This window comes from Salvelinus alpinus, chromosome 10, assembly GCF_045679555.1.
Source record: "Salvelinus alpinus chromosome 10, SLU_Salpinus.1, whole genome shotgun sequence".
Classification (NCBI taxonomy): Eukaryota; Metazoa; Chordata; class Actinopteri; order Salmoniformes; family Salmonidae; genus Salvelinus; species Salvelinus alpinus.
In genome coordinates, this window is record NC_092095.1 from 25527270 (window position 1) to 25545127 (window position 17858).

A 17858-nucleotide genomic window follows, 5' to 3' on the forward strand; every position below is an offset into this window, starting at 1 on the left:
AAAGGTCCATTCCCCCGTTGTTGGAAAAAGATAGGGGTTTTTATGACAAAATAACTGTAGGGATTATTTTTTATAAGACGAGCACCAGTGTAATTTTCCTTTGGTATTTCCAATTTTGAAGTTGGCACTTTGGGTTGAAGGGTGAGTGTGTGTGTGTGTGTGTGTGTGTGTGTGTGTGTGTGTGTGTGTGTGTGTGTGTGTGTGTGTGTGTGTGTGTGTGTGTGTGTGTGTGTGTGTGTGTGTGTGTGTGTGTGTGTGTGTGTGTGTGTGTGTGTGTGTGTGTGTGTGATTTTCTTTTTAATTTCAGGCAAGTGGGTTAGGGGGAGAAACATATAGGCCATCAGTGGAGGGTACTGTGAAAGACAGCTCTCAGACTGTATTGTGTCCATCCCTTCTGCTAGGGTTAAAAAGAAATGTCTAAACACAATTTTTTAATACTGTGATACCACCCTCTCAATGGATATTTAAGTTTCAGTCATCTTTGCAAGGCCACATTTGATTGCTCAAACTTTGCATTACAACAGTTTAGTTCAAAACAATCCAACAGCAGAATGACTAAAACAACCATGTTCAATTTGTTCAGTAGTCTTCAAACAACCTGTCTCAGTTGAAAAGGCAATTAAGCTTGATGCTGTTTCTGCACTTTGTCTTTCAAATAAGAACATGCAAGAAGAACGTGCATAGGTCCATGCGAGCCTCCAAAGGATTTAATGTCCTTTGTGATCCAAACTGCAAGGGGCTATATTTAATCCAGATTTGACTGGTTCAGAAGTCATTTCATTCCCTTCATCTCTCTTTCTGGCCTTTATTTATCACAGGTTCGTCCTGTGCGCTGGTGCAAAGCCATTACACGACTATGTACATTTTTAACAATCAATAAATAATTATTTTATTATTTAAAAGGGTCTTATGGGGAGGAAATGGGTTTTATTACATAAATCCATCATTTTTGATGAATGGGTACACTTGTAAAGTTTGATGGGAAAAGAAAGTGGTCAGCCCCATGCAGACTACTGTGCATTGCTGAATAGTTTTTTTTACAGCCAGGCTGTAAATATGACATTTGTGTCTCTTTGGGACTGTTATTTGGAATGCAGCGTAACAGATAGGGGACTCGTAAATTCAGAAACATTAATTAACCCCTTGCATTTAGCGTTTGGGCTCCTTCTAGGTATAGGAGGTGACCTGTGAGTAGTAGGGGGGGGGGGGGGGGGGGGGGGGAAGGGGGACGTGGCCGGACTGACCAGCCAAGCAGCGCCCAAGTTCCCATTCAAAATGAGTTATTAACAGAATTCTTTGAAAATTGTAGCCTGGCTATTTAGTGTCATATAGCCCCGGCCGTGGCGGCTGGAGGCCTCCTAGGGACAAAAGGCAATACCATTACAATCAAATCTAAGATGGAAGAGGGATTGAGCTGTCCACTCTGAATTTTTATATTGTCAAAGAGCTGGGAGGAAATAATGCCATCCTAGAGTGAATTAACCTCCTGTGTGGACGGAAAAGCCATGTCATCTACTGGGAGAGGGAGAGAATTGGACAGCTCGGAGAGGGAGAGAATTGGACAGCTCGGAGAGGGAGAGAATTGGACAGCTCGGAGAGGGAGGAGGGATGGAGGGAGGGCAGAGGGATACAGTAAGGGCTGGGGGGAGGGGATCAGAGGGAAGAGGGGATCATACCGTGAGCTGTTAAGGCCCTATGGAGACTCAACATCAAACACAGGACAGGATCGGTCCTTCTCGGTCAGACAAGGGATATGTCAAAGTTTTGCCTCTCTGGTTTTGCTACGTTGTCATTGAATCAAACAATTAAAAATAACAGCACAAATGGTGCATTTAGTGAGCAATAGTGCCATATAAAATCATACAATTCATGTTCTATCTGGGATTCTTGTCAATAATGTCCAGTGAGTTCATATTTCACCATTTGCTGAATTGCAAAAAACTATGAAAAGTAAACACAAAACAAGAAAGGATTATATGAATAGGCATTTTACCTTCCAGCTCCTTGAAAAGTAGACTGTCTGGAAGGACTGGTTCTGCTGTTTACAAATGATTTGCAGACACACAAGAAGACCGGTGTGTACATTAAGTAATCCTATGTGTTATAGACCATCCAGCGCTGGACAAGGAAGGTAGGGTGTGGATATATCTATAACACCAAACTTCTCAATGCAAACTATAATGCACGATGTGATGAGAAATTACTTTTTTCTGTGTTGCAATGACTGAGTAGGCTACAATAAGAATATAGCTAGGTGCATTTCACTTTTCAACTGACCTGGTGTTGTTCCCTCCACCAATAGGAAATGAGGTCATAGTTCGAGACGAGTCACACTCAGCGGAAGTTGTTGGCTGCTGCCAGGAGACAGCAGCAGTGGTTCGCAAGTTAGCAAATGTGCTACAGGTCTTTTCGCGTCAAAATAATTAAAATGTCAATACAATAGCTTTAGAACATGGATCCGTCACGTCTGGAAACGTTATAATAATCCGAATCGATTGAAGAACAACGCAGCATACACATTTCAAACCCGGAAGTTTTGTTCAGCTAGCATGCTAGCTTGTAGCAGCTAACCAGGTAGCTAGTTAGAATTGTCAGTAAAAAAAAAAACGTTATAGTTAAGCTTCTAAAGAAGTTAGCAAAATGTAATTTTGTATTGCAAAAAATAGCTCTGGTGCTAATAAAGTCGAAGCCCGAATGTATGTCATATGTTGGTGTTTTGAAATGTTCAGTGGTCGTTTTAGGATTTTCCCCACGCAACTCACTGCAGTTGTTATTAGCTAGATAGGTAGTTTGGCTATCTAAGTAGCTAGCAATTAATCATTGTTGTATTCAATCAAATAGTTAGCTAGTTTAGTAGTGCTGTATATCTCAAGGAGTAAAATCCTGAAACGCCCACGGAAATAAGATCATTGATAATTGCGCTGTTGTCCTTGGTTGTTACAGGTAAAATTCCCTAGCTTACTATCTATATGCCAGTTTTGAATCGGCCAATGTGTGTCAGTGATAGATACCTGATAGAGACAATAACGTGTTGGCTACTATGCATGCAAGTACACAGACCAATTTTCTTCCTCATCTTCCCACCCTTAGTATATAGCCTGTCACATCCTTTTGCAACAGAAAGCAAAGTATTGAAACTACTTAAGTACTGTATTTGATCCCCAGACACAATGAGTGCCAAATTCGGCCTGATGAACTACAACAACGCCCGGAAGCATCTGTCTATCTCCATCCCGTCGTCCAGCGAGGTCATGATGTCTCCGCACATTAAGTCTGTGGAGGAGCTGAGAGTGCTAGGCATCAACCTGAGCAGCTTCAACACAGCTACCCAGTTCTGCATCTGCACGGCGGGTGTCTTCCTCTTTTACCTCATCTATGGCTACCTACAAGTAAGCAGGGGTGTATTTAGCCCTTGATCATGACTTTCAGTTCCATTAGATTACACATAAGAATCATTGGATGAAGGCGTCTTCTGTTGGGGGGGGTTTGTTAATGCATTGCTTCCGGTTTTGGAAGCATAGGACCATATCTTTCATATCAGCAAGAAATAATACAAAAAAGATGAAAGGTTAAATTGATACACACCCTTGTTAGGGTTAGTGTTCCTACACGGCCATATCTCCATGTTACAGTGCTTGTTTACGGAAAACAGGCGGTAGACAAGAGACCTGTGTGTAACTCGGGAAGTGAAAGTGTAGTATGGATCTGTGCAAAACTGCTACAGTAAGTGTATATTTTTTATTTGAAGGATTCTTTCTCACTGGTGCAAGATAAAGACCATATGTTTTTGAAAGCCGTATTGCATGCAATGATTTTTGACTTTTCTAAATGTTAAAACACAGCGTCAGGATTGTAGTTCACTTGAGGCAGTCGTGGGCGAAGCTAATGACTGAGAACTGTAGGGAGAAGGCAGAATGACGCCTAGAGTTTTCGAGAGCTAAGATGTATTCACTAGGAACCAAACAGAAGCGAACAGGGAGGGGCCTGCCTGAATTTGTCCAATAAAAACAGTTGTGAAACGTTTTGCAACTGTTTTCAGCTGTTTAATTCAGTGTTCAGATATTAGGGCATGGGGTAGCTGCGTTTAGCAACGCTAGTATTTACACACTAGTGTTGCTGAAATATAAAATTATATTTATACTTACTGTGTCTTTCTGTAGGCATGGTCCTTATGCAGGGGGAATTTGAGGGAAAAAAACTGCTAATGTTAGGTAGAATTTAACAGAACTTAGCTCTATTGTAGACCCATGCAGTTCCTCAGTGAGGTTACCCACAACAACAAAAATACTATAGTGTATACTATGGTAGGAATACTGTATTATTCACTGTAGTGTTTTTGCAGACACCACAGTGAATACTGTGGTGTTTTTAGTGAATACTGTAGTATTTACTGCAGTATACTGTAGTATTTACAGTTTACTATAGTATTTTGTTGTAAAAAAAAGAGTAGTATATACTATAGTAATTGCGGACTGTAGTATACTGTAGTATTTACTGTAGTGTTTTTGGGGATATTACTGTAGTATTTACTAATATGTTTTTGTTTTATTATCTTTGACATAGAAGTGGGGAGCTTTCTCCTTGACGAAACCTACTGGAGAAATACTAAAACAGCAAACGAAGAGTTCAGAGCTTCTGCTCTTTTCTATACCCATAGTTAACACAAAATATGGTCTATACTTGGCATTTACGTTTTTCACTTACCGGTGACACAAATTGGGACATGGGGGAGAGGAATGGGCAGGGTATATGCAAATTAAATACTGTAGTATTTACTCTAGTAAAAAAATATATATATATTTGCGGACTGTAGTGTATTTGCTGACATTTCTGTAGTATTTACTAATATTTTTTTGTGGACAATACTGTACTATTTACTGTGTTGCACGGTACACCGAAACTTTTTCGATACAAAACGGTTTGGTACTAGAATTTTGTTAAGTTCGGTACTTCTGTCTAATGTGTCCCACCTGACTCAGACGACCAAGTATGTATATCGGTGCGGCACCGTTATAGTGCAAAGAGCCTGCTCATTCATTGCTAGAGCTATCTGGGCTGCATTGTTAGCTCCCCACTCATGCTGCACAGCAGTTAACACACTTGAATAATGCAACACGGCATGTAGAAATGTTGAAACTGTTCATTACTGTTCGCAAAACAATGTCCATACAGGCTAAAATTATTTTACAATGCAAGACGATACCGGTAACTTTCAGCGTTAATTGTAGTCTAACTTTCCTTGCTAGCTTACAGCTAAAGCAACATCAAGGTACAAATCTGTCGTTCTGCCCCTGAACAACCCACTGTTCCTAGGCCGTCATTGAAAATAAGAATTTGTTCTTAACTGACTTGCCTAGTTAAATAAAGATAAAATAATATAAAAAAATCACTACCCTAGTACTTTGTTTGTGATACCATAGCGCAAAATATGCTGATTTCAAAGCTGATTGATAGTTTTTTTATTAATTCACTTTGTTCCCCTCGCCACCAAAAACTCAGTCACTTCTTTGTCTCCCTCGCATCCCGTCTGGTTTACACTAGATTACATAGCCACAAAGTCAGATTCTAAAGCTACATTCTGCCTCGCAAATTACTACTTTCTTAATAAAGAGACAACACACACTTTTCTAAAAGAAGAGATTGCTTCTTCTTTGAAAATGCTGTACAATATGTTCTCCTAGTAGTTGCCAATAAAATAAGTCCTAAATGGATTGTTTGTCATCTGTAGCGCCATGAAATGAGCTAAAACAAGCTCAACTCAATGCATGCACACACTCCTATTGAATACTATGCATTCACCTGTATTGTGAATAGACCCTGGCTACATCTCGATTTACCCAGTTTATCAATAGAGATTTACCTATTAAATCAATTATTACCATTATTTTCTTTTGTAGTTAGATTGGTAAAAACACTTTCAAATTGATTATATGGCTGTATACTTGATTAATTAATGCATACGTGGCTGTCTCCAAAAAATGGACATAAAATGTTTCAAATGTAATGATATTAAACTCCAATTATACCCAACGATTGGACAGTTGAAGCTGAGTTTATCTGTCTGGATGAAGTGCCAATTTGTGACTTTGGCTAATAAGTCTTATTTTTGTTGTTGTGGTATCGTTTTGGAATCGAGTATAGTGATGGTATCGAGTATTGTGATAAGTGTTGCACGGGATACTAGTACCACGGTAATATCATGGATACCAAAATGTCATGATACCAATATTTTAGAATACCGTAGTACCATTTCAAATGATACTACCAACCTTTTCAGCCCTACCGATCCAAAGAACCTGCTGGCGCCTGTTACAAAATATTCATAAAGTCAATTGAGTTGAAGCAACAGTCTCTAACTAGTCTCTTATATGAGCAGGTCCAACAATATCCACTTTACTTTCATGGCATATCACTGTGAGGCAGCTGTAAACAGCCAGCTGCCTCCTCTACCAGGCCTCACCTGCTTCTCTCCATCCGCTCTTCACGCGCATCTATTCCTCCTTCAGACCCTGTTGTTAGATTTGTACATTTGTTACATTATTGGTTATTGGTTTAATCACAAACAGCGTTGTTCAGTCATGTTACATAGCTAGCTAACAACCTGCTAACTTGACAGTAGGTTTAGGCAAATTTGATTGGCCCAGGAAGAAAGGAAAAGGGTCTGCTACTCATGAGAAGGAGAGTGTGTGTCTGGGTTAACTGAAGAGTAAAGAAGTTTCCATGCAATGTTTTATCCTTACTGACACAATGACATGCAGATCATTATGCATGTATATCACAGGAGGACGGTGGCACCTTAATTGGGGAGGACGGGCTCGTGGTAAGGGCTGGAGTGGAATGATGCCATTCCATTTGCACCGTTCCAGCCATTATTATGAGTCGTCCTCCCTCCAGCAGCCTCCACTGATATATACTCCTTCCTCCCATTCCTCCAGCCAAATCATAGGTAGGCCTTTGCAAATATAAGCAAATCAGCCATTCTATGCAGTATTCTATTATACATTGTGAAGTTAAATTCAATGTGTTGTTTTGAGTAGAAGTGTGAATTTCAGTGACAGGTTTTTGGGGGACGGGGAGAACAGGAGGCTAGGCCACAAATGTTTTGCCACGTGGTATCGCGATGGTACTCACTATCGTCATACTTGGCCTGGTATCGTTTGTAAAATGTTGGTATCGTGACCAGCCTAATTGTGATACTAAACCTGGTATTGGTATAAAGTCAAAATTCTGGTATCGTGACAGCACTACATTATACTACAGTTTACTACAGAATTCTATAGTAAGTACTGTAGTATTCTATAGTAAACTGTAGTATTTCAAGTTAAGTTATGTCACGTGCACAAGTACAGTGAAATGCCTTTCTCCAAACCCAACAATGCAGTAATGAATATGTTTTTTTATTTGGGCAGTTTCTCTGCTTACATCATGTCAAAATATAAGTCCCCCACAAGTTCTTGCTTTTTTTGTGCAGGTATTGCACACATGCAGGGCTTTTATTTTGATATGAGGTAAGCAGAGAGGAAGTGGGTCTACAACAGAACCACGTTTGGAAAGTCTTTTTTTATTTATTTTTTTATGTTCTATTAGATGTTTTTTCTCAATTTCCCCCTTCAAAAGGACCAACCCTACGGACAATCGGCAGAGTAAGTATTTAGCTTCCGGTGACTATTCCGTTTTTCTGTAAGCTAATTCCTAGCTAAAAGCAGCTAGGCTGCTGTAATGGTCGTTGCTGATGTGGGTGTAGTCGGATAGTATTTTTGAGTTTATGGCAAGACTACTGTATATGACAGTTTTACACGTTCTTCACAATCTGGCCTTAATTAATGGCTAAATGTACTCTTAATATCTACCGTGTACAGGCAGAAGAGGATGGGCCACCCCTCTAAGCCAGGTTCTGCTCTAGAATTCTACCTTTTAGGTAGTTTTTCCTGGCCATTGTGCTTTCGCTTCTGTTCTGCTTGCTCTTTGTGGTCTGTAAAGCAATTTGTGACATCACAGATGTAAACAGCAGTTGTAAAAGGGCTTTATAAAAAATACATTTGGTTGATTGACTGACTGATTCACCATACAATTGGTTGTTAACACATGCTAAGCAGGGACATTTTATCAGCAAGCCTCACTGAGGATACTGTGGGAAGCTACAGGAAAAGTAGTGATTTACCTCACCACAGGCTTGAAAGTAAACTTATCAGACTTTATCTGCTGTTTTCAGGAGCTCATATTTTCCGTGGAGGGTTTCAAGCCCTTCGGATGGTACCTCACCCTGGTACAGTTTGGGTTCTACTCCCTGTTTGGACTGGTGGAATTGCAGCTCACACAGGACAAACGGAGAAGGTAAACAAGGGAATGGAGTTCAATTAGGCCTCTGCGCTTCCCGCAAACAAAGAAAAGTAGGAGTGATGTTCACCAACAAAGACGGGGTTCCAGTAGGGCTTTCCTTGAGAATAACATCAATAGACTGACTATTTCATGGTTAATGGCGTTCAGCACTAATAAATAGTTTGAGATTGACTAAATCATAGAATGATCAGTCTCTATCCCGTTAACTATTAATAGTATGTTAATTGCTACAGTATGTGCCTTGTCACTTCAAACAATAAAACCTGTGATCTACCTCAAGACCTATTGATATCAACAACACTTCATCTTGTGGTGGATTAATTCCGCCGAATCTGTTGCAAAACCTTTCTTAAAGGGAAGCAAACGGGGAGGGACCTACCTACATTTGTCCAATAGACACTCTCGTTTTGCTCTGTTTGGTTCTTAAACCGTAAACGGTTTCTGTAATGTATACACCTCTGTATTTAGAGTTTTTTCTTGATCAAAAGGGGCTTAGGTGGTGGGCATGCCAGTGGGCATGGTTGGTGCAGGTGAATTATAGAGAACATTTTAGAGGCCCCCATCTTGCAGGGTTCATACGGTCATGAAAATCCAGGAAAAGTTTGGGGAAATTATCAAATACGAAAAGTCAAAGAAATTAATTTCATAGTTTATGTAATTTATTTAGGGACAGTTGTAAAATATTTTATCAATTAAATTAAAACCAACATCAGCCAGGATTCGAATGACACTAGCACATCAGTGTTTGCGTGTCGGACCTGCATAGTGCCAGACGAATATGATAGAGAACACATTAACTAGGTAGCCAATTCAAAACATATCTTGTACCCTTTAGTTATGTTTAGCTATTATTTGCATGTATTAATGTTTTCTGCATGTCTCAAAAAACCTGTGAATACGGCCATACAAAGTTCATATTATTAATTTAAACAAATATATTTTTTTTAAACGAATGATTCACTTCGCCATTGTATTAGTTGGGATTCGGTTCAATCGGGGTGAATCGAATCATGTGAATCAAAATAATAATTTGTGAATCGTGAACATTCATTTTAGGAAAAAATATTAGATTTTGCCTTTATTTTTGGATTATGGGGCTTTAAAACTTATTTTGTAAATACTTGATTTGGGCATCCAATGTATAGGACATTGCAACTTAATACATGCTAGTCAGCCTGCAAAGCAAATACTTCTAAGATAAATATGACTAAACTAGAAAAGGTAAATATCCTGAAAAGGTGTGGGTTTGCTTCAGCTGAATAAAAAGATTTGTAGTCTACCATAGCCATTGGATCTTTGATATGTAGAATGAGCAAATTATTTCAAAAGGCATAAAATGTATTTGGTTGCAATATTCAAGGGTGGTCAATCATCCTCCAGGAGAGCTAATGGATGTGCAGACTTTTATTGCAGTCCCCCTCCAATAAGTCGGCATTTCAATTCATCCCAAAGGTGTTTGATGGGGTTGAGGTTAGGGTTCTCTGCAGGCCAGTCAAGGTCTTCCACCCCGATCTCAACAAACCATTTCTGTATGGACTTCGCTCTGTGCACGGGGGCATTGTCATGCTGAAACAGGAGAGGGCCTTCCCCAAACTGTTGCCACAAAGTTGGAAGCACAGAATCGTCTAAAATGTCATTGTATGCTGTAGCGTTAAGATTTCCCTTCGCTGGAACTAAGGGGCCTAGCCCGAATCATGAAAAACAAACCCAGGCCATTATTCCTCCTCCACCAAACTTTACAGTTGGCATTATGCATTGGGACAGGTAGCTTTCTCCTGGCATCCTCCAAACCAAGATTTGGACTGCCGGGTGGTGAAGCATGATTCATCACTCCAGAGAACCCGTTTCCGCTGCTCCAGAGTCCAATGGCAGCGAGCTTTACACCACTCCAGCTGACGCTTGGCATTGCACATAGTGATCTTAGGCTTGTGTGCTGCTGCTCGGCCATGGAAGCCCATTTCATGAAGCTCCCGACGAACAGTTCTTGTGCTGATGTTGCTTCCAGAGGCAGTTTGGAACTCGGTAGTGAGTGTTGCAACCGAGGACAGATTATTTTTACACACTACAGCACTCGGCAGTCCTGTTCTGTGAGCTTGTGTGGCTGACCACATCGCGGCTGAGCCGTTGTGGCTCCTAGACATTTCCACTTCACAATAACAGCAGTTGACTGGAGCAGCTCCAGCAGGGCATAAATTTGACCAACTGACTTGTTGGAAAGGTGGCATCTTACGACTGTGTCACGTTGATAGTTACTGAGCTCTTCAGTAAGGCCATTCTACTGCCAGTATTTGTCTATGGAGATTGCATTTGCTCGATTTTATACACCTGTCAATAACGGGTGTGGCTGAAATTGCCACATCCACTAATTTGAAGGGGTGTCCACATACTTTTGTATATATACAGTGGGGAGAACAAGTATTTGATACACTGCCGATTTTGCAGGTTTTCCTACTTACAAAGCATGTAGAGGTCTGTAATTTTTATCATAGGTACACTTCAACTGTGAGAGACGGAATCTAAAACAAAAATCCAGAAAATCACATTGTATGATTTTTAAGCAATTAATTTGCATTTTATTGCATGACATAAGTATTTGATCACCTACCAACCAGTAAGAATTCCGGCTCTCACAGACCTGTTAGTTTTTCTTTAAGAAGCCCTCCTGTTCTCCACTCATTACCTGTATTAACTGCACCTGTTTGAACTCGTTACCTGTATAAAAGACACCTGTCCACACACTCAATCAAACAGACTCCAACCTCTCCACAATGGCCAAGACCAGAGAGCTGTGTAAGGACATCAGGGATAAATTGTAGACCTGTACAAGGCTGGGATGGGCTACAGGACAATAGCCAAGCAGCTTGGTGAGAAGGCAACAACTGTTGGCACAATTATTAGAAAATGGAAGAAGTTCAAGATGACGGTCAATCACCCTCGGTCTGGGGCTCCATGCAAGATCTCACCTCGTGGGGCATCAATGATCATGAGGAATGTGAGGGATCAGCCCAGAACTACACGGAAGGACCTGGTCAATGACCTGAAGAGAGCTGGGACCACAGTCTCAAAGAAAACCATTAGTAACACACTACGCCGTCATGGATTAAAATCCTGCAGCGCACGCAAGGTCCCCCTGCTCAAGCCAGCGCATGTCCAGGCCCGTCTGAAGTTTGCCAATGACCATCTGGATGATCCAGAGGAGGAATGGGAGAAGGTCATGTGGTCTGATGAGACAAAAATAGAGCTTTTTGCTCTAAACTCCACTCACCGTGTTTGGAGGAATAGAAGGATGAGTACAACCCCAAGAACACCATCCCAACCGTGAAGCATGGAGGTGGAAACATCATTCTTTGGGGATGCTTTTCTGCAAAGGGGACAGGACGACTGCACCTTATTGACGGGAGGATGGATGGGGCCATGTATCGCGAGATCTTGACCAACAACCTCCTTCCCTCAGTAAGAGCATTGAAGATGGGTCGTGGCTGGGTCTTCCAGCATGACAACGACCCGAAACACACAGCCAGGGCAACTAAGGAGTGGCTCCGTAAGAAGCATCTCAAGGTCCTGGAGTGGCCTAGCCAGTCTCCAGACCTGAACCCAATAGAAAATCTTTGGAGGGAGCCGAAAGTCCGTATTGCCCAGCGACAGCCCCGAAACCTGAAGGATCTGGAGAAGGTCTGTATGGAGGAGTGGGCCAAAATCCCTGCTGCAGTGTGTGCAAACCTGGTCAAGAACTACAGGAAACGTATGATCTCTGTAATTGCAAACTAAGGTTTCTGTACCAAATATTCAGTTCTGCTTTTCTGATGTATCAAATACTTATGTCATGCAATAAAATGCAAATGAATTACTTAAAAATCATACAATGTGATTTTCTGGATTTTTGTTTTAGATTCCTTCTCTCACAGTTGAAGTGTACCTATGATAAAAATTACAGACCTCTACATGCTTTGTAAGTAGGAAAACCTGCAAAATTGTCAGTGTATCAAATACTTGTTCTCCCCACTGTATAGTGTATTTAGCCATGGAGCTGAGATACATTTTTACCATTTTAAAGCGAATTACCTGCAATTCTATGCATTTTGTCACGGCTAATGCTGTGTTATTTTTGCGCAAACATAATAATTAAACGAATACTGCTTTATTAATTGTTTTTCGAAATATTAGATTCTCCCCGACTGTCTAGCTTTTATTTGGGTGATTGTTAGGTCTCAAAGATGATCTTATAAAAAAATATATTGCTCCTTTATCTTTTCTACATACTTTATATCTGGTTTAAGTTTACACCCAAGGATTTCAATGGCAGAAAAATCCCATGTATTGCTAGTTTTTGTATTTTGTTTTTGTTGTCATCCCACAAGGCTTGCTAATTGCTCTTTTTCTCTTTGCAGAATACCAGGGAAGACCTACATGATCATAGCATTTCTAACGGTGGGGACCATGGGCCTATCAAACACCTCACTGGGTTACTTGAATTATCCTACACAGGTCATCTTCAAGTGCTGCAAACTCATTCCTGTCATGATAGGAGGCATATTCATTCAAGGCAAGTGGCAAAAGGAAGTTGATCTTTGTTTGTATGAGAGCCCATATTCGCGAAGAGTGAGATTAGGAGTGCTGATCTAGGATCAGTTTAGCCTTTTAGATCATAATGATTGTAAACGAAGGGGACCTTATCCTAGATCAGCAATCCTAGTTTGAGACGCTTTATGAATATGGGCCCTGATCAAGACTTGAAAATAATGCCTAATAATGTTTGTCCTTTTGCATGCGGGTAACAATGAACTAAACACTTTACTTATTTTTAGGAGGAGGGGTTAAGCCTAACTGTCAATCATAAGAGAGGCTCTCTAGAAACCTCCTGTGAGTGTCTTACCTCACACCCGTTATGCCCTTACCTCCAAACAATGACCAACTTTTCAACTTTTATTTCGGAGTTCTGTCCATGCTTCGTTTTTTGGGTTGTTTGCAAGTGTTGAATTTCAGGGTGAGGAAGCCTAGTTCTCAGTACTCTGTCTTTCATCTCGGAGACATTGTCTTCATAAAGGTTCCACGTCTTAGCGATCAAACACTCGTTTTTTTCTTTCCTCCCCCTCCCTGCATTGGCGATGTTGACCATGGGTCCCCCAGGGGGACTAGTTGGAAACGCTACTGCGTTCACTCAGGATGCCAGCGAGATCTGATGTGAACCCTTCAAAGGGGAACAGAGGGAGGAATGAAAGCAAGCCAGACCAACCTGCTGCGTCACCTTGTCACCCCCGAGGCATCTATCGGCCTGTTTGGGAAGACTCCTCAGTCTCCTCTTGTTTTTTTTGTTGCATTTTACGTGTCCAACACCAACCAACCTCAACCCTCTCCTCTCTTCTCTCCTGTTTGGATTTAATTGAGTTGAAGAGTCCAGTAGAAAGTTGGAGAGAGAAAGAATCTCTCGGTATGGGCCGTGTGCACAACCCGAGCTGCAGCCAGTGTCACGCAGGCCTCTCAACTCACTTGGATCTGAGGCAGAGCCCTTCTCTCTCCTCTCTTCTCCGTCGCTCAGAAGTTCGCCTATCTAGCCAGCGTGTTTACATGTGTTTACATTTTCCACCTGACCCATAAGGAGGGGGGTAAATACACAAGCACCATTTATCTCCACCTATTCTGTCGTTTCCCTGTCTTGTCACAAAGGGAAATGCTCTCCGAATTACCAAAAGTTTAGTTTGTCTTTGGTTCAGAAGATTTTCGTGATCGGTTGTCAGTCATGACAGGTGTCGGATCAATCCGAATCACAAGAAGAAAGATCTGGACACTGAGATCCACTGACTGTATTTAACTTTCCATCCAAGTGGAACTTGTCAATCAAGTCTTCCTATTCTGGTAAATTGTTAGTCATCTGTTACGGAGGAATTCCTTGACTTTGTAGCCTAACTCCTCTGTTTTCTTCAGGGAAACGCTACAATCTGGCTGATGTATCTGCTGCTCTCTGTATGAGCCTGGGACTCATCTGGTTCACCCTAGCTGACAGTAAAGTCGCCCCCAACTTCAATGCAACCGGTAACATGTGAATCTGTTATCTATCTAGGTATTGGTAAAGGAGCCTGTTGTTACAACACTGTTTAACTATGGATCATTACTTTCACCATCCAAATCCTTTCACTGTGATTTTGTATTTGATACACAGAGAACCTGTATCAAATTTAATCAGGATACTCATATTTATGAGCCTGGTGCATATTAAGCCTAGTGGTTGTTACCTAGGCTGGGACTAAGTATTTTTTTAAATATGGAGTTTGAACTCCTAAAGAACCACATATAATGCTTTATCTAAAGAGTTTGACCTTGTACCACATACATTATGTACAAACATATAGGTTTTCCCACACTTCAAAAGTACAGATGCTGCTTCAGCAATTCAGAAACCTCCATTGCTGTTGTCATTCTTTAGCAATACCTGGTTGTGTCTGGTGTTTTAGGGGTCCTCCTCATCTCTCTGGCTCTGTGCGCTGATGCTGCCATTGGGAACGTGCAGGAGAAAGCCATGAAGCTCCATAATGGCTCTAACTCTGAAATGGTACCGAGGACCCGCCTTAAAACCAACTTGTTATATTTATATTGTAAACCCAATTGTGTGGTGTCCTGAATCACCTCAGAAATGTGACTTATGTGTGTGATTTTGATTGTGTTAAAGGTTTTGTATTCCTATTCCATCGGTTTTGGGTACATATTGACAGGCCTGTTGGGTGCAGGTGGATTGGGACCAGCAGTGGCCTTTTGCTCTCAGGTTAGTAGAACCCTCTCTGTTATACACTGAGTGTACGAAACATTAGGAGCACCTTCCTAATATTGAGTTGCACCCCCTTTGGCCCTCAATCCGTCGGGGCACTTACTCTACAAGGTGTCGAAAGTGTTCCACAGGGATGCTGGCCCTTGTTGTCTCCAATGCTTCCCACAGTTGTGTCAAGTTGGCTGGATGGCCTTTGGGTGGTGGACCATTTCTTGATACACAAGGGAAACTCTTGAGCATGAAAAACCCAGAAGCGTTGCAGTTCTTGACACAAACTAGTGCGTCTGGCACCTACTACCATGTTCTGTTCAAAAGCACTTACATATTTTGTCTTGTCCATTCACAGTCTGAATGGCACAGATACACAATCCATGTCTCAAAGCTTAAAAATCCTTCTTTAACCTGTCTCCGCCCCTTCATCTACACTGATTGAAGTGGATTTAACATGTGACATCAATAAGGGATCATAGCTTTCACCTGGATTCACCTGGTCAGTCTATGTCATAGAAAGAGCAGGTGTTCCTCATGTTTGATACTCTGTGTATTTCGTTATAATAGATCAGACATGGACCGTTCTGTAGTTAGCATTTTGTTTGATTCTCTGTCGAAGACATATGAAGTGAGGAAAGATGGTGATATGACAATCTATTGAATCTTTTGTTTTCTTTCAGCATCCTGTGACAACATACGGTTATGCATTCTTCTTCTCTCTCACGGGGTACTTTGGCATTTCATTTGTGCTGGCCTTGATCAAACTTTTTGGAGCATTGGTCGCAGTCACAGGTGAGAAGACCATTCTGGTCTGGGCAGATGCTTTGCTTGCAGAACCACACAAAGTAACTTTTCATGTCGAAGTGTTCATTTGAACTGTCCATATAGTTTCTTATGACTAAAAAGTCTTTATTTTACTTTCAAAAACGTTTAATTCAGAAATTTCTCCACCAATGGAAGCATAAGTTAAAGAGGTTCTACGTAACCATATGACTCCACAGAAAGATTTCTACAATCTGAGTATGGATAACCTTACTAACACTCTAAAATCTAAAGCACAAACTTTTAACATTTGACAGATTACTGAAATAACGCCAGATCAGAGCGATCCTAATCTTATTTAGAAATTCTGGAAACCTCCAGATTCATTTTGAGATTAACTGCGAAACAAATGTCAAAGTAATCTCATCAACAAAGCTAAGAAAAATCTCTCCTAGATTTCCATTAGATGTGACAGACTTAGATTCAAGGTTGTGTGCTGTTATGTTTCTCACTTTTCTGTCTTCTGTTCATTTCAGTAACGACTGGGCGTAAGGCGATGACGATTGTACTATCCTTTATGTTTTTCTCCAAGCCTTTTACTTTTCAGTGAGTCATGTTATCTTCAACCTCTCATAGTTTACGGTTGCTCAATTTAGCCAACATACTTTCAAGGCACTGAAAACATTGTAATACGCCTCTCCGTTCCATTTCCTCTCAGGTACCTATGGGGTGGACTTTTAGTGCTGTTCGGCATCTTCCTGAATGTTTACAGCAAAAACAAAGACAAAATGAAGCTGCCATCTTTGGCGGACCTCAGGAATATGTTTATGACCGGGAAGAAGGTCAGGCTGCTATCACAGAACGTGTAGTAAAAGGGACCTGTGGTGGGCACGATAAACAAACATTTTCCTAACGTTCCTATCTAACATGGACCTAATAACAGTGGGTTCCTAAGATATTCCTTGGCCACAGAGCTCCACAGAAACATTCCCAGGAGGAGAAAGTGGATACGGAGCACCTGCGAGACTCTGAAAGGGAAGCTGACTCCTTAGCTAACCCAAATAGCACAGTTCTACACTGTAAGTGACTCTATGACTTTAGCCTGAGCAAGACGAAGGGGGACGAGACGGTTGAAAGAGAATATATTGACATTTATTGAAATGATCATGTCCGAAATTGAATGTGCACCAAAAAAATATTTTCACCTGCATGTGCCAGAAGACAAAAAACGGATGTTTTACTCAATTACTGTCTGAGAAATGTGTCTTCTCATGGTTTCTTTGTAATTTATATCCGATTGTACAGAAGACCGCTCAACAACACAGTGACATCTTGAAGTGTGGGGCGGGCTATGCTCGGAAGTATATCAACGTGTCAACTGCCATATTTGCGAACCGTTTGTTTTGGTGAAATGGTAGCTCTTTTTACATTAAACAAACTGGGAAGTTTATCCAAAAGGTTTTTTTTCATGTGTTTTTATGTGTTACAGTGTAAGTAGCTAGCTTGCCAGAGCCGTCTCTTATCCATTGGCTACAGAGGGGGAGTTGAACGGCTGCCAAGGATCTTCTCGGATGTTTACCCATCAGATGGCCCCGGGCTTGTTTGATTAGTTATCCTAGAATAGGATAGCACTAGAAAGAAAACAAACATTGTTCACAGGGCTTGCCTTTAGACCTAATTTGGATGAGCGGAGCATCACGTGTGTGTCAAGGTAACATTAGCTAGATTGGGTCCCTTCTATGAAATGGTGATGCTGCAACCAACACCTGGGTTTTTATTGGGGTGGATAGTGATTACTTAATTTTATTACTCTGATTTGGGGGGCTGATAATCCCATGCTACCTTTAGCAAATCGTCCGTTGATCATTTAGATCCAGTTGTTTTAGGTGACAAAAATACATCCTGGCTTCTTCCGTAACTGCTATCCCCAAAGGAAAGAAATCTGTGTGTAGCCTATAGTGTTGGGATACATATGGCTTCCATAGGAGAAGACAACGCGGCTGTG

The 17858-nt window shown here is 41.1% G+C and overlaps 1 protein-coding gene across 2 annotated transcripts; it reads left to right on the forward strand.

Moving 5' to 3' along the window:
* Positions 1 to 2274: 2274 nt before the first annotated feature.
* slc35b3 (solute carrier family 35 member B3) lies at positions 2275 to 17314 on the forward strand. 2 transcript variants are annotated; one of them, XM_071328591.1, is made up of 10 exons: positions 2275 to 2574; positions 3166 to 3389; positions 8213 to 8334; positions 12729 to 12883; positions 14263 to 14370; positions 14790 to 14887; positions 15005 to 15097; positions 15772 to 15883; positions 16390 to 16459; positions 16572 to 17314. In XM_071328591.1, the coding sequence occupies exons 2-10, from the start codon at positions 3171 to 3173 to the stop codon at positions 16720 to 16722; spliced, it is 1128 nt and encodes a 375-aa protein (XP_071184692.1). In that variant the 5' UTR covers positions 2275 to 2574; positions 3166 to 3170; the 3' UTR covers positions 16723 to 17314. The 2 variants fall into 2 exon arrangements, with proteins under 2 accessions (XP_071184692.1, XP_071184693.1); XM_071328592.1 differs by lacking the exon at positions 2275 to 2574 and adding an exon at positions 2854 to 2943.
* Positions 17315 to 17858: the final 544 nt, after the last annotated feature.

Coding starts and splice junctions, on each gene's coding strand:
- slc35b3 (XM_071328591.1), top strand. CDS start 3,171: ATGAGTGCCAAATTCGGCCTGATGAACTACAACAACGCCCGGAAGCAT. Junction 8,335..12,728: donor ACACAGGACAAACGGAGAAG/GTAAACAAGGGA, acceptor TTCTCTTTGCAG/AATACCAGGGAAGACCTACA. Junction 15,884..16,389: donor AGCATTGGTCGCAGTCACAG/GTGAGAAGACCA, acceptor TGTTCATTTCAG/TAACGACTGGGCGTAAGGCG.